This window comes from Sinocyclocheilus anshuiensis, unplaced genomic scaffold (assembly GCF_001515605.1).
Source record: "Sinocyclocheilus anshuiensis isolate Anshui unplaced genomic scaffold, SAMN03320099.WGS_v1.1 scaffold513, whole genome shotgun sequence".
Taxonomy (NCBI): Eukaryota; Metazoa; Chordata; class Actinopteri; order Cypriniformes; family Cyprinidae; genus Sinocyclocheilus; species Sinocyclocheilus anshuiensis.
The window spans coordinates 475,712-500,387 of record NW_015537972.1 but is presented as its reverse complement, the minus strand read 5'-3'; the positions used below and the strand labels follow the sequence as shown (position 1 = coordinate 500,387).

Sequence of the window (24,676 nt, the reverse complement as noted above, 5' to 3'; positions counted from 1 at the left end):
TAAGAGTATAATAATGATTCTAACATAACACTAAGCTAAACACCAAAAAGAAACAACTACATATGTATGTACAACCACACACACATACGTATATACTGTATATGTACATACACATTTATAAATTCAATACATATATTATTTCATTTCCATTTAGTTTGTTGAAGTATTAAAATAACTCAAATTAAATAAAACTAAAAACTTAATAAAAGACCTATACAGACAAAATAAATTCAGACATAATGTAACTAAAATTAAAATAAATAACAAATACAAATAATAAAAATAAAATGACAGTAGTTTATCAGTAATCCTAAAAATTAACACTGCCAAACACACATGCTAAAAAACAACAACTTACTTACACATAGTAAGAAATGGTTATAAAAAAAAATGAAACAGAAGCGAAACAAGTAATAAGAAAGAGGAGAAATAAAAAGCGATACTTATTTACATACATTTCCCCAAGCTGTTTAGCTGTAGTACAGTATTCATAGGCTTAATCATGAAGCATACAGTGGCCCCACTTTTAACTCTCTCTTTATATTACCCTTATTGCAGATGGATGCACAGAGGAAGACAAGAGTAAGAAGTGCAGTGTGGGAGTACTACACTCTACCAACACCAGGGAAGGCAGTTTTTGTCAGAGGCCTTGTTATTCTTAATTTTGACATTAATTTTCATTTTTACACCAGACATATATCGGTTAAATAGCGGTTATCGGTCTACTTGATCTGTAATAATCGGTAGCGGCATCGGCCCTGAAAAACACATATCGGTCGACCCCTAGCTGGTAGGTCACATGACAATGACAACGTGAATTTACAGTAGTAATTTCAGATTTCATTCATACTATACAGAATGTATTTTGTTAATGGAAGCAAATTATTTACTTCTTCAAAATAAACACTTACTCTGAGAGAATGTGATTTCAGACGCAGCCTAGAATATGTTTACTTCACAGAGCATTGTAAAATCATAGAGTTTTCATCGAGACTTGAGTAGAGTCCACATTCTCAGGGATATTACCTTTGGCCGTTAATGCGGATGAGATCATCCGTTCAGAAATAGCACAGTTATCACATTTATGTCACTGATGAATGAAAAGATGGATGTAATTTTGCTCTGTGCGTGGTGTGCTCGTAGATCTTTATGTAAATCTGTCTTGGCTACCAGGAGTGGATGAAAAGTGAGTCTAAATGAAAATGGAAAGAGCAGAGAGCCTCTATCGATCATAGTGGCATTTACATCACCAAGCTCTAAAGAATTCCAGCTATTCCCTTCCCCATGAATGAGACACCTGGCCTTTCATAAGAAAATTCTCTATCACACTGTATGTTCATTAACAGGTGTCTACTTATGTGACTGCATATAACTTATATGAATGTAAGTTAAAGGTATTGGCCTAACTGTATAGTGAACATGATTCAGACTCATGAGCTGTGGTGCTCATGTAAGAGATTCAGGTTCAATCCCAACTGTGTTGTGTCCTGATCCCATCTCCCATTTTCTCCCCTATAATGTCAAGTCTCAGCATCTTTATCCAATAAAATTTCTTAAAGCCCTGAATTAAAATCTATTTAAAATTAAATTAAATTAAATTGGATCAAGAAACAGAGGTCAGAGCCTGTTCTCTAATTCTCATCCAAATAATTCTACTGTTATTTTCTATAATCTATCTATCTGTCTATTACTAATATATTCCCTCTTCCCAATAATTGTGTTAATTATAATATTATATTATTTATATAAAATTATATATATATTTAAAATTTTGTATAGTGTAAATATAAATATATTATAGTATAAATAATAAATTAAATCAATCTATCTGTAATATACTGTATCTATAATATATGTAATATATCGGTAGTTGACCAAATCTAGTTTTCAGAAATATAATTATAATTATATAAAAGAAAGAAAAAGAAAAAGAATTAGGGATGCACGATATTATCGGAACAATATCGGATAATGAATGAAAAATGATGCCGATATGCCTTGCCGATAAGAGGAATACATTAACTCACATGTGCTCAGGGTGTGCTAGCGATTAGATAATGCCAACAGTGCGATTATATCATGTCAGCATTGTGGCTCATTCTTGAAGCAAAGTTTTGCCTGAATGGTGATTGTATTCACTGTTTTGGATCGCTGCATTTAAACTGAGAATGCACGTACAGAATGACGCGTTCGGTGTATGATCCTCCGTAGGGGGCGCTGTTGGCCTACTTCTAATAAAATGAAAGCAAAATACACAAATAATATTTAGACTGTTTCTCATTAAATAAAGCAGTAATTGATGCCATAAAGTCATGAGTATGTTTTGATTTAAAGGTCAGAAGCTATAGCTTACATGAACAAAAAAACAAACAAAAAAATCTCAAAAATGACACTTCAATTAAATAATTTTATATGATTTATTCATTAATGTTTGATATGTTATATATTTTAAACAAATTATGAGCTTTAAAAGATTTTCAGAATTTTTACAACTGTTTTGCTTTAGACCATTTACAAATGTTAAATCCTAAAATAAAAATGTTAAGGTTTTAACATCTTTTTGAAAAAAAATGCAGTGACTAATATATAGTTTATTTATAATTATTTTAAAATCTTCAATGTACTGTCATTATAAAAGAACTTTATTATTGTTTATTTCATTCTAACAAATAAGTTCTTGTTAAAAACTTACCAAAATTAAAAATAATGATATATCAGTATCAGCATCAGCATCGGCTATCGGCCAAAATGAGTTGAAAATTATCGGCATATCGGATATCGGCAAAAAATCCAATCCAATCGTGCATCCCTAAAAATAATGTAAATTAGTGCAATTCGTTTTTCTGTACAGCTCAAAAAATAGATCATGGTCCTACAGTAGCAACGCCAATGTAATGGGTTCGATTCCTAGGGAAAGCAAGCACTGCTAAAATGTAAACGAGTACATTGAAAGCAATTTAAGTCACTTTGGATAAAAGTGTCTGCCAAATGTGTAAATCTACTTATCCAACTTCTTATTTAAATGGATATTTCACCTACAAATTTAAATTCTGTCATAATTTACTCACCCTCATGTCGTTCCAAACCCATAAGACTTTCGTTCATCTTTGCAACACAAATGAAGATATTTTTAATGAAATCTTTTGAGAGATTTCTGCTCCCCTATTGACAGTTTACACAAATACCACTTTGACGCTTCAAAAAGTTCATAAAGAGATCATAAAATGAATCCATATCCAATTGAGGAGTTTAGTCCAAATTTTCTGAAGAGGCTCGTTTGCTTTATATGATGAACATTTATTTTGACTAAACCACTTAATTCATATGGATCTATAGACTGCTACAGAAGTGACAGAAATCACTCAGATTTCATTATCAAATATCTTCATTTGTGTTCCGAAGATGAACAAAAGTCTTACATGTTTGGAACAACATGATGGTGAGTAAATGATGAAAGAATTTTTGTTTTTGGGTGAACTAACCCTTTAAACTCTAAACCAAATTTATAGTAGTTGCAGAAGAGAAAATACATTTTTCATTTCCTTAACATCAACCTTCACTGTTATCTAGCTGACGGTAATGTCAGCAGATGAGACTAAGCAACCCACAGTAATCAAGTACACATTGTTGCCTCTAAAGGCACTTCATGTCAGAATCAGCTCTCACGTTTTACACTGTTTACCTTTTCATTCATGAGCTTATGTTCAGTCAAAACACACGGTGTGTGGCATAGGACTTATCTGTGTGTTGATAGTCTCACATAAACAGTTGCCTTTTTTAGCTGCCAAGCATCTCAATAGTCGTGTCTTGCCTTGCGTTGGAATCATTTCCTAACGTTTGGTACTTTTTTCCTTTATTTTGTCCATGTTGATTAATTACCCCTCGGCTGCATTGTAGGCGAACCAAAACGTCAAAGAGAACTCAAATGAAATCTGTCCAAAGTCTCCACCTCAGCACAAAGCCTTTGTGATTCCTGACCAAACAAAATTAGATGAAAGAGGGCTTGTTCAGACATTGACAACTGAAAACAAATACATCTCTTCTGATGACGCTCGTTCCATTAGGCTGTAACATCTGCTCGAAAGCTTACTTGCAGCAATCATATTCAGTATTCAGCTAACATTGTGGGTTTGAGAGTCTGGTTTTTCTATTTGAAGACGAAATGTCAGGTGTGAAGATGGCAAAACAGGCAAAACTCTCCCACTCGAGATTATACTTAAGGGATTATAGAGTACATTGTAGATTAAAGGTTCTACTGTTCTCTTGACACGAACACTTCCAATTTCCAGTTCCCGGCTTCAAGAATGTACTATATCGCATGTTGTCTGTAACATAGGGTTGCTAGGATGTACTGTATAGTGCTGAAAACACAATGAGATCATCAAGACCCAGCCCAAAGTGCATTCAGTGATGAGACACTTAAAATAGTGCATTACTGCTTGGTTCAGCTTAAAGTCAATGTAAAAATGCATTTGCAACCCATTTTACTTTCTAATGTGATGCATTCCTGAGTGTAACAGAATATTTACTGAGAAAAATGTAGGACCCGACTTGATTTCCAGTCATTTTTTTTGTTTGTTTATCTTTGTTTTATTTATTTATTTATTTATAAGTAATAAACAGTGAACTTAACACAACTTAAATAGGAGGGCTGATGAGGGTAATTAAATGACACACACCTGAACCAAAATAACAATAATCAGACATGAGGGAAAATTAGGTCGCACAACAAAAGGAAACACAACAAAACAGGTCCTTGAGGTGTGACAGTTCACCCCCCGACCTCGCGCCACAGGAACAAAGGGAGGGACGGAGGGAGAAATAGGAGGAGGACAAAGGAGTGGATAGGGGATGTTGACAGGGGATGGCTAATGGCTGGCAGGCAGAAGGAGGTTCAGGAGGTGGCCGGATGACCGGGAGGAGGACGACCAACAGAGTCCAGGGTGGTGATGACGGAGGGAGGATCCAGGGAGAAGACAGGAGGAGCCAGGGTGGACAAGACGGAGGGAGGAGCCAGGGAGAAGACATGTGGGAGCAGGAGGAGCCAGGAGGGACCCAGGCCACAGCCATGATGGCGGCCCACGGTGGAGCCGACGGAGGGAGGAGCCATGGTGGAGGAAGGGCTGATGACCAGGGAGCCGACCGCCGGCGGGAGAGCAGGTGGTGGTGGAGCCCAAGGCGGAGACGGAGAGCCAGGGTCTACGGGGAGGATCCGGAGGGCCAAGGCGGAGCAGATGTCTGTCGCTCCGGCTCCACCGCGGCCTTCCAGATCCCCGCCTCTGCCTCGGTGGAGCCAGAGCGACAGAGGACCAAGGTGGAGCCGGAGGGAAGGAGGAGCCTGACAGAGACGGAGGGACGAGGTGTAGCCGGAGGAGTGGAGTCCCGAGGCGGCGGATGGTCGACGACAGACCAAGGCGGAGCCGGAGGGACGAGGAAGCCCTGCGGAGCTGGTGGTCTGACGGGCCACGGCAGAGAGGAGGGAGCTAGGAGCCATGGTGGAGCCGCTGGGTCGAAGGGCTGAGGCGGAGTCCAGGACTCAGAGGCTGGAGGCGGAGACAAGGGATCCTCCAGCCACGACGCCGATGGAGACTGGCAGACCCGCGGTGATCCCACCGCACAGATGGTGGCCTGAGGGTGAGCAGAGGGGCTGCCAGGAGACAGCGGTGGCGATGGTGAGGACTAATATAGAGGAGGTGGGAGAGGGAGGCTGGGCAGGAGTTCAGGATGATCCGGGGGCTTAGGAACGGTGTGTGCAGCCCACACACACACTACAAGGCCACTGCCAGCACCAGGAGCACCATAGATAGGGGGACGACCTCCATAGTCGTTTCAGGACTGGCAGATAGTTCAGGGCAGACAGATAGTTCAGACGAAGGCGGGAGAAGAGGGGGCATGTCTGCATAAATATCCAAATCAGATTCCACTGAGCTCGGCTCACCCTCAGCCATGGTGCAGTGGGCGGAGCTTCCCTCCGTGCTGTCGCTGTCCATGACACTCTCCCCCGTGGCAAGCTCTGTAGCCAGCTCTCGCACCTGTTCTGACGTGTTGGGCTCTAGCTCCGGGGCGATCCTCAGCACTGTCGCTCCATTTGGCGATGGCTCGTCGGTCGCGATGGGCTCTGGCTCTCCGTCAGCGGTGGGCTCAGGCTCTTGCTCCGTGCAGCGGGGTGATGGTGGGCTGGTCTCTGGGTCGAGCAGTGTTCTAGATCGGGGCCGGACGCTCTCCAGACACCGAACGATTGCCTCCCTCCAGTTCAGAATACAATTGAATACAATTAATTATCATTGTGTTATTATGATATACGTGTAGAGGTCATTATTAAATTATGGATTAAATTATAGTATAAATTATTAAATGTGTACATTTATATATGGCAATGTTAATTACGGCAGGCAAATAGTGCTGAGTTTTTTAATACACTGGCTAATAAGTCTATAATTTTTATAGAAAATACAAATAAAAATGGCACAGCGCTATACTAGCGTTAGGTACAAAACGCTAGCTTCTGTACGTAAAACCGTTAAGGTTATTCACACTGTGCATGTCTGTATGAAACACTGTCTGTCTGCAGTGAACTTTGGCTCTCTCCTGACCTCTGTTTATATCTTAGCTTAAGCATATACTGCTAATGTAAAAACATCTGCAGGAAATGCAGCACAGACTGGAGGCTGCAGCTCCTGTAGGAATGAAATCACCCCAAACCAGATGATGTATTGGGCCTGACAAAGCACGGCTGTCCCGCCAATTGATCAGTCAGAGCTACTGAGTCTAATTGATGTTGCTGTGTGGTCAGAGCAGCACTCACATGATGCAGAGACTGCATGAGAGGAGGTTGGGGGCAATGTGATCAAGGGGCTAATACTGGAACATGATGCTCATATATTGACCTCTCTCTCAGTTTGTCTACCTAGTTTTCTCTATAGATTCCTTTTGCAGCATATGTTTGAAATTATTGTGGATATTTCTTTATAGCTTCCATATGTTCCCTATGAAGAAATGTTAAACATCATGATAGAAACAAAAATCATACTAGCATAAGGTGGTTTTTGGCACATGGTAGCTGATTGTTGTTTGTCCGAAATGGTTAACCAGTCCTACCCAGCTTGACCAAGATGGTCAACCAGCTCGACCCCAGCCTCACCATATGGTAGTCATGCTGATCCACCATCTGGACCAACTTGGGCCAGTTAATGACCATAAATGTTACCAATTAAAGATGATTTTAGCAGAAGATGGCTATGCTATTCTGGTCTATAAATATGACTGTTCCCTTGTTTTTTTTTAAGGAAAAGCACAAATTTAATGTTACGGTGAGCACTTACAATGGAAGTGAATGAGGGCAATTTTTGAGCATTTAATTAAAAGCACAAATGGGAAGCTGTTAAAACCTTGAAAAACTTTTCTGTTAAAACTAGTGAATTATTTGAACTAAACTATTTGAACTGTTTGTGTTGTGTTGTCATTGCAGCATAGTGGTAAAATCGGGTATAGCTTTACACAGAAAAAGGTTAGGAAGACATTTTTCACAATAAAATTATGTTAACATGCTTAGTGTTTTCATGTTTTGGCCAGTGATATTTTAGTATTATTTATATACTATTGTAGTATTTATTCATATTTCAATTAATATTAATAAATATTTTTATATCTTCAGTTTTCAGTTTTTACGTTTTTATATTTAATTTGGTTATTTATCTATTGGTTTTTATTATTTGATTTGATTTTATTTGTTTTAGCAAGACGCGCAGTGAAGAATTAGCGCTAAAAAGGCGTGGACAGTTATTTTTGCGCCTGACCTTATTAAATATGCATTTGTAGGAGTTTCCCTTTCAGACGCAAAATTTATGGGAAGAGAGTATTAAAATGAATCACACAATGCGATTTACTAACGTTCGTGCACATCAAATTACTGGTATTTGTGCCATTATTTAACGCCCAAAAAAGCATGTCTTAAAGCAGGCGGTAATTTGCGCTGCTCTTGGTAGATTGCGCTGGTCATTATGGAAATGATCTGGCTGCGTCTGTGTTCTTTAATGTGCACATTGTCAGTAAATCACACGCAGAATTTTCCCCTCCCATCAGCGCTTTTATGGATTTGCGCTCTAACGCAACTAACTCCCTGTTTAGTAAATCTGGCCCTTAGTGTTTCGACTTAAACAAAAATTTGAAATGTTACATTTTTGTCAAACGAACAAACAATAAATAAATAAATACAAATAATAAATAAATAAATAAAAATCCTCTTGTTTCTTTTTTTTTATTAATTAATTAATTTGTTTGTTTGTTTGTGTGGTAATTAACATTATGCCAGTTCTGTCAATTGAGTTGGACTTGAGTTGGTACTAAATATACCTATTGTATTTTTTGTTAGTTTTTTTGTCTACCAGGCAAAAACTGTAAATCACCTAAAGCAATACTGCACCTCTCCTTAATGTCCGTCCCATAAACATTATGCCAAAGCTTAATATTTTCAGTTAGAACAATCACCAAACCCCAAATATGAACAACACCAGAGCAGATGCAATGCATAAAATAGAAAATGGTGCAATATAGATTTTCCTGTTCCTCGTTAAATGGATTGACTCATACAGTTAGTGAGATTACTATGATGGGCACTAACATACTAGAAGGCAGAATAGATAAGCACATATGGGCCGTAACACCACCAGTATTGCTGTTCTCTGATAAGCCGTTCCATTATGCTGAAGAGTAACCCCAAAATGACCAGAGATGCTATTAAGGGCTGACGTCAATCTCATTAAGGAAAATGGATTTTCCCAATTTATGGAATGCAAATGGTTCCTGGCATGCCATTTGGGATTTGACGTATTGTTGTCTGAGTGTTCATGGGACCTGGGAGACAATAGCAGGCTGTCTTGTCTGGCCGTAGGTTGTTTTGGAGAAGTCATAACTGAAGTCAATTTTCTGGACTCTTGAAGGCACTTTTCCTTAAGTACTGTCTCTCACTGACACTGTTAGGAAAACTGCTTTTCACTTTTAACCAGCCAGGCATAAAAACCTGCTCTGGAAGGAAAGTGAGCCCGGTCACTCCTTCCAAAAGGCCTTTTATTAATGTCACTTCTGGAGTGATAAGCGTTTTTTTGGTTATGGTACTAATGTTGGTGGTTGAAGGAGCACAGAAATCATTCCGATATCCAACAGTATTCCATTTTCAACCTAAAAGTATCTCTGTGTTGAACGTTTTTCCCCGTTTTTTTTCCCCTACATCGAGATAATTTTATCATTGGGTCATACCTAATTTTGCATTCAATGTATATCGCATTATCAATTGTCCTTGGATGACTTTTGTAGTGAGGCAACATGGACAGGAAATGAGATCAAGATAAAGGCTGCCTTGTCCCTCTCTCCACACCGGGCCTACTAATTTTGGACTCCTGAGACCCAGCAAACTAATTGTATTAGATTGTGATTGCCCAATAAGACAAAATGGGATGTATATAGGCTACAGTGGGGTTCAATGCTTGTGCATTTTTTAAAACAAAAATTAAATTATATTATATATTAAAATAAAAACGTGTTAAATACATTTTCATATACTGATTAAATATGACTTTTTGTTTATTTATTTAAGAATTTTTAATTGATTAAAATTAGTTAAATTTTTAATAGATTTTTTTATTTGTTATTTTAAAGAAACATTTAATATTTACATTCTGTTTGTATAAAATGACAGGATAGGTTTTCACTTCTTGTCCGCATTTTAGCAAGTTGTCACCAAAAACACTCTTTTTTTAATTTCTGAAGAGTGTTTAAATTTTTTCCCGAATTTTGCTCCGTTTATGAATTGCTGTTGTTTAAGGGCTAGATGGTTGCCAGATGGCTATATGAATAAATTATAAATGATAAATTAAAAAATAAGAATGAAGTTTAAATGTTAAAATGTAATCCATGTATAATAACCAGATGTATAGAAATGCGTTTCCATTTTGCTCTTTTTATTAAAGTCTGCATGGAATGAAAATTGGCTCTATTTTCTAAATGCAGGTTTTTGATTTTACTTTTAACGATTCATCCATTTATGTGTTTTATTTCATTTTTTTTTTTTTACATTGCCATTTTCAGTCAACTCATAGTTCAATTCATCTTCCAATGAAATTCTGCAAAATCTGCTTCCATCCAATCAAAAACCAATGGATAAATGCAATTCCCTGTCCAAAATATTATTTTATTTTTTATTTTTATTCTTTTTTTTTTTTTTTGCTAATCTGTTTCAATCATATTGATGTCACAGAAGAAAAGATCTGTCACAACTTCCATAGCAACTTTAAGAACCAAATGATATTTTTTTCGGTTTCTTTAAATGGAAGCCAATAAACCAACCAACTTATTTCCTTTACATGGTCAAGTCAATGTAAATCAGAAGGCCTATTACTCATCCTAATTCTGTCACTGAGCCATCACAGATCTTTCATGGGTTGGGTCTCCTTATTACTTGTCATTCCATTTGCAATTAGCTTCAAGATAATCAAACGCAACACAGCCGTGTGCCATTCCCTGCACTGCACTAAAATGCCTTTACCTCATTGCATTAGTGCATATCGCATGACAGATGCAAACCATCTCAATCTGAGCACCTCATTCCCCCGTCTCACTTTCCCGCTCTCAGAGGAGGGTCACAAAGTGCACTTCTTCACCAAATCAATACAGAAATGGCGGTTAGTGGACTCATATACACAGCTCTCTGAAGCAACTGGAGGAGTTCTGCCCCATGTAGCCTTGGGAGCTTTGGGCTCCTGAGAAACAATGGACTAATTGAAGACCTACAGCAGACCCCTGACACTGTGGCCTGGCCTGGTCGTGTTCTGTTGTTCAGAAGATAAAAGAAAAAAGAAGGGCTATCTTCTCTCTGTACATCTCTCCCTGTGCCCCAGGCAGCAATTTTGGCCTTATTTATGACCCAAAATCAGTCCCATTCTCTGTACCGAACTGTTATCGCGTTACATGCACAAGCCTAGTAGTCAATCAGACCCCAATGACAAACCAGAACTGTAAAGAGTTGTAACATCTCTACTAAGTCTGTTCGTTAAACTTAGTTTTGCCTATCTAGACAATTTTTAAGACATCACAGACTCTCAAACAATAGGCAAATTATGCTGCTTTCTAAGACCTCATTTTGGCCATACTGGCAGCATTGCAGATAATCCCAGAATTCACTGCAACAAACTTAGTGGAAAATGTTTGACTGAGTTGAAAGAAATTGTATTCTACTTGTATTCTGTTAAAGGGTTAGTTCACCCAAAAATGAAAATTAGCCTGTGTTTTACTCACCCTCAAAGCATCCTAGGTGTATGTGACTTTCTTCTTTCAGACGAATCCAATCGGAGTTATATTAAAAACTGTCCTGGCCCCTCCAAGCCTTTCAATGGGGATAAGCGGGTGTTGGTTGTCAACAGTTCAGAAGACGTGAAATGAAGTGCGTGCATCCGTAATAAAACGTCCCTCACATGGCTCCGGGGCTGAATAAAGGCCTCCTGTAGCGAATCCATGCATTTTTGTAAGATAAATATCCATATTTCACATGTAATAAACACTTTTTTCTCACTTCCGCTGACTGTCGTATGTGGAAGCCGTTCCGGCGGATGACGTAATACGTTGGCGTTGCGTGATTAGTGACAAATGCGGAGACAAAACAAAACAAAACGCCGTTCACAAATTAGAAGCACAAAATGAGGATTTGTAAAGAAAAATGTCGGAGGATTTCGATATAAGCCAAGAGGAGACTGGTTTTCCTTTGCTAAAGTAAGGAAACTTTGTTTCCTTTGCTCCTGCATTTCTCAGAGGCGCGCATTGCGCATACGTCCTACGTCATCCGCCTGAACGTCTTCCACATACCACAGTCAGCGGAAGTGAGAAAAAAGTGTTTATTATGTTTGAAATATGGATATTTATCTTACAAAAATGCATGGATTCGCTACAGGAGGCCTTTATTCACCCCCCGGAGCCGCGTGAGAGACGTTTTATTACGGATGCGCGCACTTTATTTCACGTCTTCTGAACTGTTGACAACCAACACCTGCTTACCCCCATTGAAAGGCTTGGAGGGGCCAGGACAGTTTTTAAAAGAACTTCGATTGGATTCGTCTGAAAGAAGAAAGTCACATACACCTAAGATACTTTGAGGGCGAGTAAAATACAGGCTAATTTTCATTTTTAGGTGAACTAACCCTTTAAGTCTCGCAAAATATAAAAAAAAAAAAAGGTTAATACATACGCATTAACTGTAACTTTGCTGGCATGAAGCAGACAAGGACAATGGTGTAGCGAACCCAAGTGCAGTTTTATTTCCAATGGTGATGACCCAAAAACATAAACAAACTATGAACTTAATCCTAGATGTCAACCAAAAGATCAATATAATTTATGAGCTTGACTAATGACCTTAAGTGGAACATAGAGAACAGCATAAAGTACCTTAATGCACAACAAAGTACCATGGCAGGGCTTAAATATAAAGGTGTGTTCAATCTGAAGCGCTGCTGTGCAGACCGATGTGTGTTTTACATCAAAGTACCGCTAGAGCAATTCGAAAGCATATGGAGCCGTCTGCTCTCTAATCGCTCTTGCGGTATTTTGATGTTATACACAGTTTGGTCTGTGCAGAGCCGCTTCACATTGAACACTATAGCCCTGTTCGCACAGGATTAGTATTACCTGGTGACTTCTAGTCATGTGTAATAATTGCGGAGGTTGTCTGTGATCTTAATCCCGTGCAAATCGGCCATGTCTGTAATTTGTAATTTGTGAAAATTCCCCCACAAATGATCTACCATATTTTGCCGAACACCGAGGTCCTGTGATAATATTAGTCTCCTGCGAATTGGCATCTCTGTGATTTGTCCAGGATTTGGTGGGGTTGTATATCATTTTTTTTTTTTCAAGGTTTTTGTTTCCTGTGCGCCTTTTTATCCATGTTTCTCGAAGAATGGAGGCTGCATTGGAGTGTTTTGATAGTATTTTGGGTGCTGGGTCATATCGTTAGGAACAGGAAGTCAAGTGACATGAAACAGGAAACACGATTGAAAGTAAAATACATGACATAAAAAACATGACTAGATAGACCTGAACTGAAAACATGAAACATGAACAAAAATCTAGACAGACGTGATATTAATTAGCAGTACACAATGTATGTATTTGTCAGTATCTGTGTAGTTTTTGTGCTTATTAGAGAATCGCATTAACTTACTCTAAATGCTCTAAGCACAAAAACAACATAGAACACACAAATATTGAGTTCCAAAGTTGAACGTTAACATGTATTTGTGTTCTGTGTATTATTTGAGCTTATATGTATCATGTTAGCTTAGCAACATGCTACTGGCAAACACTTGGATTTCAATATTTGCATGTGCTATTTATTTTTGAGCTTATTAGAGTATAACATTAACTTAGCAACATGTTAAGGACAAACTCTTGGAATTCAATATTGTCTGTGCTGTGTATTTTTGTACTCATTAGAATATCATGTTAACTTGGCAAAATGGTAATGTCAAACTTTTGGAGTGAATCCAAAATCACATACTGTCTGAGTAGCTACAACATTTGAATTTGAACTTAATTTCCTGACTGTTAAAAAGTACATTCTATATAATATGAATATGGGTAGTGTGAATGAAATTCGGACGTACTACTTCTGCCATGTTCCGCCAATCCTCTCCAAGATTGATTCTGTTATGTTCGTGTTTATCAATGTAAAGATGCTTTGACAGTCTATATGTATAAAGTACTACAGAAATAATGGGGATTTGACTGTGGTATGTATTTTTCAGCCTATAAGGCTATCATGTTAACTTAGCAACATGGTAACATCAAACTTTTGGATTTCAATATTTGTGTGTGCTGTGTTATTCTTGTGCTTAATAGAGTGTCACATTAGCTTAGCGACATGATAATGTCAACTCATTTAAAAGCTTAGCCATGTGTTAGTTGAGTCTCTCATGTACTTCGAGCGATATTCATTTGTATGATGCATGTTAGCCGTGTTGCTGCCTATGTAGAACATTCCAAATCGATCATGGTTAGAATGCTGCCTTTGTGAGCAGTAGGCAACAAGCTTAGTTTTAGAACAGAGCACAATAGTTAAAGTTCAGTGTGTAATGTGCCCAACAATTCCCAGGATGTGTGGATAGAAGCTTTGCTCCTCATTGCTGCAAGTATGCAGTACTACAGTGCAAGTGCAGTAGACCTGCTTTTCCGCCCACTCTGTGTGTCTTTCTCTTTCCCCTCTTACTCTCTGCCCTTCTCAGGGGCAGATCGTAGTGGTTGTAGGAGGAGGGTCATATGCACTTCCTGGTTTTGGCTCACAGCCTGGTCTATTTTAAGTTCAGAGGCCTGAGATTTTTCTTTGGCGAACCCATACAGTACAAATCAGGGATGTCACAGAGAAACAGCCCAAAGCAAAGGCCATGATGTTCACATAGCGCTGCAATGACGTAGAAAAACAGATACCAATCAAGTGGCTTGCAGTCTCAGAATAATCATTCTTGCAGTCTTCTGTGAATGCCGATTCAGTGTTCCCGCTCCTCCTGAAGACAGATGCGACATCTATATTGACTGAATTTAGGAATGCACACATGCATATTACTGGCCAAAACCCACAATTGACTTTTTTCTTGACTTCATAGCTCACTGCGGGAAAATGGACGAAACGTGGCTTATGTTATTGAACTTTATAGATCCAAAAAAGCAGCATGTTTACTTGGGGTCAATAAATCAAATATGGTGAACTTCTCACGTTCAGATGATCAATGTCCTGCTGCTTTTGTGACAATGTTGAGTGTTTGCCCAAGGGTTATGAGGTAACTCACGGTGCACTAAAATGAAAGCAAAACTGCTTGTCAAATTTCCATTGGTTGTTGTGTATCTCAAATTCCTAAAGGTTTGATTTTCTTGTTTCTTCTTATAGATGAGAGATCGTCAACCACCCACATTTCCCGCTCATTGGCTAATGATCTGGGTGGCTCTCTGGCTCCGCTGATTGGTGAACGTAAAACGTCTGTTCCCGCCCACTCCAGCCAGCCAATGCTTTTCACATTCGACATACCTGTACGCCACTCCCATAGTACTCTGTCTAATAGTGCTCCTCAGGACTACCTCTTCCTCCATCAGTGCATGAGCCGCAAGAGTGAGAGTGCACGGTAAGAGCCATATTCTCTGGAGATGTGCTCATATTACACCCTTTATAGCTTACAGACCGAAAACACTAGCTAGACATTGTCTTCAGTACTGGAAGCAATTTATTTCAACATGTAGAAAAAAGCAGAATTGATATCAAGGTCAATAAGTCTCAGATAAAGTATCAGATAAATTGACCTTTTTAGGATAGGCAATGTTTAGGTTGTAAAATGGCATGTGGTGTGATTCCCCAAAAACAACAGAATATATTTAAACATTGGATAAATATATAATGATATTTGTTAAAAATACTCAAATTTCCAATGATTCGGAGATGCTCCTGTCAAGCTCCCTCAACCATCTCATACTCTTCCACTCACACACATATTCATCCATCCAGACACGAATCATCCTTCATATAAAGAGCTGTCATGTACTGATGTATGATCTCTAGAGAACCGAGCATAGATCAAAAATCATGTAATGAAAATTATGCTGGATATTTATAAACCATTATGATAGAAAATTGTTGCTGATGTCAGTGGATTGGACGCTGATTCTTTGGAGGCGTTTGTGTAAAAGACAGAATACAGTGTTAAATGCACACAAATCTCACAAAAACTGTCAATAAATGACTGATCCTAACTTATTTTTTACATTGCAGCATTATTTTTATGGCAGCTAAACACCCCTCAGTATCTGCTGGATATTATTTATTATTAATATTATGTTTATTTCAATAAATAATGTATTTCAATAAATTGTTAATATTTTTATATTATTCAAATTGTAAAGTATACATTGTTGTATTGCCTTTCATAGCAAACTGATCGTTTTTAAGACAGAATTTTTTTTTCATTGCTGTATTACAGTAATGGGAATGTTTTTTGTTTCTGAATTATGGTAATTCCCCATATTTCAGTAAATATGCTAAAAGTATGCTAAATTGGAATAAAAAAAGAATGTCTCAAAGACTCGAAGCAAAGCATTTTTAGCAAAAAACATTTGGATTTGGGGTCAAATATGGCCCTCTGTATAGACATATACCAGTTTTAATTCTTGTCATCTGTCACTTGGATATGAGATCATCTTTGCAGGGTTAGGTTTGATGTTATTAGGTCATAAGCGAATGTGTTTTGCTTTAAACAAACACCTTCCTACAAATTCAGGAGCAGGCGGTGACGTATTGTAGTGTTTTCAGAAGGATTCACTTACAGGATGTGATCATCAATCATTTCATCCTGATTCACTTCCTTTGATTATAATCCTTGTGAAATAATGCCAAATGAAACAGAATTGTGTTATAATGCCTCTGGATAATCAAGCCATCAAAGGTTTACTATGCCTACCATTTATTTCATCCGCCAAACTAAGTCTCTTCACACAATAATTTGACTTAAAACCTGCAGAAAGTAAACAAACTCTGTTTTATCCCATGTGTACCAGGCATGCCAGTTTTACTGGGGGAATGCCCATGTTATTCATCATCACTACCCAATATAGAGTGTCATAAACACTCTCATCATACATCATCATGCACTAACAGACATTTATACAGCAGACATCAAGTCAACATCAAAAACTCCCCCTGTAAGTTATATGAGACAGACAACTCTACTGCCTCCAGTGGTTGAATCTTAATATTACACAAATACTGTTTTGTTTTTTGTGTGTACTTGCATCCAGTGTTATTATTAACTGAACGTATTAAAAGTAATTTTCTTTCATTTTAAATAAAATACAAATATTGAATGAAAACCTACAAAAATATATTAAAAATGCTGTCTTGGCAACTAATTAAAATAAGTTGAAGTAATAAAATTACTAAAACTGAAATACGCTAAATACAGGTGCATCTCAATAAATTAGAATGTCGTAGAAACAATTTGAGTTGAATTACTGAAATAAATGAACTTTTCCACGACATTCTAATTTATTGAGATGCACCTGTATATATCTGGAAAAGGGCAAAAACATGAAATTAATAAAACTAAAATTACAATGCAAAACAAGAAATACAAATAAAAGTTTTTAAAATATTAATACAAATCAAAATATAAATTATATTTAAAAACTATTTTTTAAAAGACTCCTTGGCTATAGCATATTAGAATTCTATACTTACTTTTTTATTTAGTATAGAGTGTGAATACTGTGCACATTTGAGCTGCATTGGATTTGCCAAAATATGCACTATACAGAGCACATTACATCCAATACTGTATCCCACAATGCAATGCATTCGACTTGACCTTCCATTTCTAGTGTGAGTTGTAAGTAAATTTAAGACAATGCAAAAACAAAATTAAAAAAAATCCCCTCCAAGATGATAACTGCATGCCACACATAAACATAACGAGGTCATGTGACCTCGAAGACATTCTTTTTTTAGATTCAATTTCCAATTAATTTATGAGATTTTGACACAGATGTTATATTGTGGTTGATATTAAAAGATTCGACCTGCAGTGAGTTCACTGTCGTAAATATAGTTTGCCGTGTCAACATTTGCATGACTGATTAGTATTATTTATAGCAAAGGCTAATAATAGTTTGGCTGTTGTAGATTAGATTATTTATTTATTTAAATAAAGGCTATGTGAGAAAATAAGTGATCATAAACTAATGTTTGACTGCTCATCATAAATAACTAACCAATGTCATTTTGGTCCTCAAGGAGTGCCAGTTTCTCGCAGGCCTCGCACAGCAGTCTTCTGGTGGGCAGTGACTCGGCAGTTCAGAGACTCACTCATGGTTTCTCTCACTGTCTGAATGGCATGGGCGCCCAGCTTCACGGTTTCTACAGCCTTCCCAAACCCGGCAAAAGTCAGCAGCCCCCTTCGCGGACCGACACACGTGACGCTTGCTATGTTCTGCCCAGGGGTTACAGCTCTGAAGGGGCATCAGAGCTTGAATCAGATGATGTCTACACCTATAAGACCCCCAATAACACTCTAGCAGCCCCCCAAACCAATGAGCAGCGGGCCCTCGATAACTATGATTTACCCAGCATTCCTTGCTCCATCTACCAGATCCCCCGCACGTTTGATAAGAACCACAATGCCCTGATGCCATCCAGTGCTGACTCCACAAATGCGCCTCCTCCCAGACCTCCCAAACCCAGCCAGGGATCAGAGACACGGTGTGGCAAGCCGCTGTCTGTGGGGGCTCAAAATGGAGAGGTCTCCACAGTGTCCGTCATCCCCAGGAGGAACACACTGCCGGCGGTGGAGAACATCAAGCTTCACAGAGGTAATGTACTCACAATCTGGATCAGGTTTATTAATCTGTTTATCTTAAAGTCTCATCTTCTCTCCTTTCCTCGTTTTGTCTACTATCTTTTCTCATTTTGGCTGTTTCTTTTTGTCTTATCTTGTCTCCTCTGGTCTCTCCTCTCATTTTGTCTCTTTATTTTAATCTTGTCTCTTTATCTCATTCTTGTTTTGTCTTATTTTGTCTCATCTCATCTCTCCTTTTTTTCCTCATCACTTCTCCTCTCGTCTCTCCTTTCCTGTTGTTTTGTCTTGTCTCTCCTCCCATCTTGTCTGTTTTAACTTTGTCTCCACCTGTCTCATTCTCATCTTGTCTCAATTTGTCTGTCTCACTAATGTTCTTCTTTCATCTAATTTCTTCTCATCTTGTCTTTTCTACCATTTCTTTTGCTTTGTCTCTCCTACTGGTCTCATTTAATCTTTTCTCTTCTTGTTTAATTCTCTTTAGTGTCCTCTCCTCTTCTTTTCTGGTTTTGTCTGGACTCTTCTCGTCTTTTCTCCTCTCTTTTTGTTTCATCTACATCTATCTTTTCTCATTTCGTCTTTTTATTTTAGTCTTCAGTTCCTGTTTGTTCTCATCTTGTCTCCTCTTGTCTCTTGTTTTTTCTCTGTGGTCTCTCCTCTCAATTTTGTCTCACCGGTTATCTCATTTTTGTCTCATTGTCTCCTCCCATCTTTCCTTTTCTCTTTTTGTCTCATTCTCATCTTCTCTCCTCTCATCTCTCATTTCCTCTTATTTTGTCTTGTCTCTACTCTCATCTTGTTTTCTTTTATGTCCACTTTAAAAAAAAAGTTACATTTTAAAATAGACAAAATGAGAGGAAATAAGAATAAGACAAGAAAAACAAAAGAAACAAGGTGTGAAGAGAGACTCTTGTCTCCTCGTGTCTCTCCATCTTATATGATTCTTTGTCTTCTATGTCTTTTTTTTCTTGTCTTACCCTCATTTCCTCTTTTATTTTGTCTATTTTAAAGTCTTGTCTTGTCTCCTCATCTCTTTGTTATCATCTCCTCTACTTTTCCCATGTTGTCTTGCCTCTTCTCTTTGCTCTACTAATTTAGCCTGTTTATTTTAAAGTCTGATCTTCGCTTATTTTCTCTCATCTTGTTTTGTCTCTCCACTTGATCTCATCTGGTCTCTTCTCTCATCTTTCCTATTCTCCAATGCTCCTTAAGCTTTATGAACTCATTACATGACTGTAGATCAGTGTTATTACCAATTGATTTACCTCTCTACACTTATCAGGCAGCCAATTTAGGCTTTCAGCTCAATGTTGTTGTTTTTTTACCTTTCCACTATCTTTCGTTCTGTTTCTTTTCTGAATGTGTATGTCCGATTTGAAACCAAGGGGCAATCTGGTCAAGATTTACTCTGCTCTGCTAGGAGGCTAATGAAATTCAAGCCATGCAGGCAGCCCCAGAATTGCTTGTTCCGGCCTGATAAGCAGTGAAAAAAACAGCAGACACAATATAGTGATTTCCTAGTGGTTTGGGCTCAGCAAGGCCAGAATAGTGTGTCTGCAGGAACGGGAAGTGACCTTTTGACTATCCTCGCCTGATTCCCACACCTATGTTCGGTAGCCATGCTTACTGGTAGGCAATGCGGAATATGAAGAAAATGGCCACATAAGTAATGCCTTTGTGTGAAAGTGTTACAGAATTGAATGCTAGATCACGTACAAATCCAGTCTGATTTGTACAGAATGAACAGCTTATGTGTCTTATGACTTTTCCTTTGATTGTGACCAAGGCTTGAGGTAAACATTTTCCCTGAACTCCTTACAGGGTGGACTTGTTTTTACATGGATTTTTTTGTACTTGCTCATGTGTTTTAGGATCCTCTTTTGAGACCAGCAGTCCCCAAAGGCCAGTCTATTTCAACAATTCTGGTCAGTCAATGGAGTCTGTAAATGATGGCTCCACCTCATACCTGGTAAAGCAGCTTCTATATCATATCTACATCTAAGGGTCATTCACAAGAAAATGTTGCCTTTGTGCCTTATTTTTGAAAAGGTTACTACTGAACTTTCAAGACGTCACGTCATATTTTTCAAGCTCAATTTGAAAGTAACAGGGCCATAAGCACCATAGACCCATGGAGGGCGCTATATTACATTTAAAATGTTTTGGGCTAGACGGTTACAGGGTTGAAGGGCAGTGCAAAAATATCTAATAATGTACAAATATCAGTGCAACACAACATATTACTTATAGTCAGCGCTTTGTGCCTACTAGTAATTTTAAAGGGATAGTTCACCCAAAAATGAAAATTCTGTCATTAATTACTCACCCTCATGTCATTCCAAACCCGTAAGACCTTCGTTCATCTTTGGAACACAAATTAAGATATTTTTGATGAAATGTGAGAGCTCTCTGACCCTCCATAGACAGCAAGGATACGTATGCGGATATGTATGCGGATACACTGTTTACATTATTTACGCTTTGATCTGAACGTAAACAACGTATCCGCATACATACATTGCATACGTTGTTTACGTATGTGAGACTCTCCAAAATGGTGCTATAGGGTGACACGGAGGAGAAGAATTGTTGAATAAAGTCGTTATTTTTGTTTTCTTTGCGCACAAAAAGTATTCTCGTAGTTTCGTAACATTACAGTTGAACCACTGATGTCACATGGATTATTTTAACAATGTCCTTCCTACGTTTCTGAGCCTTGATCGTGTTAGGATCCTTGCTGTCTATGAGAGGGCTAGAGAGCTCTCAGAATTCATCAAAAAATATCTTAAATTGTGTTCCGAAGATGAACGAAGGTCTTATGGGTTTGGAACGACATGAGGGTGAGTAATTAATGACAGAATTTTCATTTTTGGGTGAACTATCCCTTTAAATACAATGTTTAATATAGTTTGTATTGAAATAATTTCTGTGTAACCATTACAGTTTAACTGCAATGACTTACAAATTAAAAAATTAACATTTTATTCTAAAATCACTTTAGCATTACACACTAAATGTGACTAAGAGTCACATCTATCAAATAATGTGATTAAGTTCAGTATCCTGTTAATTATATCCGTAGTAAGTCATAAAGACACAAATGGCACCATTTCCTGACAATGACCTCATAACTCACAGAGTCACAAACTGACAATAACAAGTCTATTCAAACTGCACAAGAACAAATGGTGTGTGTCACAGTGGTTTCCACCACTGATCTGGAAACTGTGTAAGCTGGATTGTTCTTCTTTCTTTTACAGAGAACTAAAGCCCCATTGACCCGCTCCGATAGTGCCGGCTCTGAGGATAACTATGTACCCATGAATCCCGGCTCGTCCTCCTCCCCTCTCAGTGCTGCCCTGGCTGACAGTCCTAAAAATAATTATATTCCCATGAGCCCAGGTCCTCACCATTTTGATTTCCCAGGATTTTCAGCGACGTTGCCGGCCAGGAAGGGCAGTACAGCATCACTATGTCTCCGACCCGGCCGACTCAGTGACGTCACACCACCACCGATTAACCGCAACCTTAAACCCAACCGGACAGGTGAGTGGCACTAACACAAGTTCTCATGTTTATTTTCTGTCTTTGTTGAAAACATGAATATTCAATAAAGATTAGAAGAACAGTTTGATTAATTATACAACTTTCTATTGCACAATTATTTTACACATAAAACAAGATGATTGTTTGTCTTGGTTTGCAGCAAAACCAACACCTCCATTTCATCAAAATATCTTAATCTGTGTTCCGAAGATGAACGAAGGTCTTAAGGGTTTGGAACAAAAATGAGGGTGAGTAATTAATGACAGAATTTTCATTTTGGGGTGAACTAACCCTTTAAAGACCACCACAAACGGCTCCCGGAAAACCAGTAGAAGTCAGCCAACTGGATTTAGACTTCTGACTTTGCGATGTTTAGCAAACGGTCCATGGTCGTGATGTCTTGGCTGAGACTAGTTATATAGTAACCGCCGCAGTAAATGTTAAGTGATTTTTTTTTTTTTTTACTTTCTTTACAGGCCTGTGAACTCCATCTCGTCGCAGCCCTGTCGGCCCATTTCGACCCAGAGCATCACCAGCACTGATTCTGCAGACAGTGAGGAGAATTATGTGGCAATGGTGAGGGCAAGAAGTCGAGTTTCAGAATGTGATGAAAAGGCTTGAATGTGCTTTGGGAATAGCACCCCAACCTTGTAGTTAGTTACCAAGAACGATAGGGGAAGTCGTGGCCTAATGGTTAGAGAGTCGGACTCATAACCCAAAGGGTTGTGTGTGTTCACTGCTGTGTGTGTGTGTGCACTTTGGATGGGTTAAATGCAGAGCACTAATTCTGAGTATGGGTCACCATACTTGGCCACATGTCACTCACAATATATACAAGTTCCTCAACTACAGACTACCTTTCAATAAAGATAACATTCTTTGAGATTTGTTTTTGTGTCAGTCAGCTATTTCTCAAAAAACATGTTTATTTTTGTGCAGCAAAACCCAGTGTCTACCTCCCCAGCGATGAGTGGTACCAGCAGTCCTGCGCCCAGGAATTGTGGTAATGTGGACTATTTGGCCCTGGACTTTCAGCCTGGCTCCCCTGGTCCACACAGAAAGGTATGTCTAGCAGTTTATATCAAGCAAATGAAAAGCTCATCATCAAACGCTCAAAATTAACCCCCTATTCTAAGACAAATAAAATAATTTTGTGTGAATCTTTGCACTTTGAGTTGTTTGGTTGAATATATTTGATTCCATCACTTCACATCCTTTCACAATCTATACCTTTTTTTTCTTTGCTATAGCCGTCCACCTCTTCAGTGACCTCAGATGAAAAAGTGGACTACGTCCAAGTGGACAAAGAGAAGACACAGGCCCTTCAGAACACCATGCAGGAGTGGACAGATGTGAGACAGTCAAGCGAGCCGGCTAAAGGCATCAAGTCCTGATGATTTTCAAATGTGCACACTGAATGTGTCTCTCAAAATGCTCTTATACTGTTACACCATGATACAAACTGATTTACCTGTGACAAAATAGCGAATGATACACCAATTAAAGCCATAGATCCAGTTCGTTTGGTCTTTTGAGGACAAAAAACTCCACTGAACCGCCTAGACTGTCTTGCCATGCATGTTAGACATGTTTAACTTTTCAAAGTGCAGTGCAACCAATCTTTAGCTACTTGCTCTCTCTCTGAGTGTGATCGAAGAACGATAAGCAGTGAATGTTTAAATCTAGTTATAGGTGACGTGTGCATTTTTTTTTACAATGTTAAAATACTTTCATCACATCTTAAAATTCAGAGACAGCTAGAAATCTATTTGTCGTTTGATTCCCCCAGAAAAGTGTAAACACTGTGACTCTTACAAAACAATGCTCTGTTTGTTTGAGCATCCTGACCAGCCTGACATCGTAACACTGGCTCAACCAATGCCATTAGTTTGGGGCGGGACTGTCTGACCAATGGCATACAGGGGAAGTGTTCAGGAAACCTGTTTGAAACTCAACATTTTTATCTGTTTAGTAGCACTAGTTACAGAAATTACACACTTCACCTTTAAAGGGGTCATCGGGTGCGACATGCACTTTTACAAGCTGTTTGAACTGAAATGTGTGTTGGCAGTGTGTGTACACAACCACCCTATAATGATAAAGATCCACCCAGTGTTTTTTTTTATCTCGTTAAATCATTTCCCCTTTCTCAAATCGAGCCAATCTCAGATGCCTGTCTATGTGACGTCACACAGACAGGCCCCTCCCACGACTGTTTGATTGACAGTAGCGTTTCAGCACAGACTGGACTGGTGTCTTACTTAGGCTACGTCCACACAAAGCCAGAGCTTTCCCTATCCGATCTTTTTTTTTTTTCCTCGTCTCAAGAAATATCTGCATACACATGAAACCGACACAAAACGATGTACTATACAAGCCAGACTAGCATGTGGCGCTGTAATTCTGCCACAGGGATGCACTAAAAACAGAGAAGAAGACTTGGACTATGCGCACAAACCTTGCATGTGGTATACAAGCGAACATGGAACATTTATTAATCTGTGTTAATGTTAGTTCATAAAAAGACAATCGTTTTAGTGTTTGTTCATGTTTTTGTTGCTGTTACGTGACGTAGCGGTGTCTGACTGATGACATCATCGTTTCACAAAATATACGGATTGGCTGTCCACACGAAAACGCAAAGGTGGCGTTTTCAGATTTATCCACTCTGGGAGTGTTTCACTGTCCCAAAACGCCGGATCAGTCTGGACGAAACACCAATACGATACAAAATTTTTGAGTATACAGCTAAGCGCGTC

At 38.6% G+C, this 24,676-nt stretch overlaps 1 protein-coding gene across 1 annotated transcript in view; it reads left to right on the top strand.

Annotated features, from left to right (window-relative positions):
• The window catches only part of gab2 (GRB2-associated binding protein 2), a 79,566-nt gene extending 55,614 nt beyond the window's left edge, over positions 1-23,952 (top strand). Inside the window, exons 3-10 of the mRNA XM_016463238.1 lie at positions 14,927-15,158; positions 17,813-18,387; positions 20,243-20,340; positions 21,632-21,917; positions 22,078-22,099; positions 22,394-22,493; positions 22,857-22,979; positions 23,168-23,952. Of these exons, the coding sequence (XP_016318724.1) occupies positions 14,927-15,158; positions 17,813-18,387; positions 20,243-20,340; positions 21,632-21,917; positions 22,078-22,099; positions 22,394-22,493; positions 22,857-22,979; positions 23,168-23,311 (1,580 nt within the window). The 3' untranslated portion in view covers positions 23,312-23,952. The remainder of the gene's footprint in view (positions 1-14,926; positions 15,159-17,812; positions 18,388-20,242; positions 20,341-21,631; positions 21,918-22,077; positions 22,100-22,393; positions 22,494-22,856; positions 22,980-23,167) is intronic.
• The last annotated feature ends 724 nt before the right edge of the window (positions 23,953-24,676 follow it).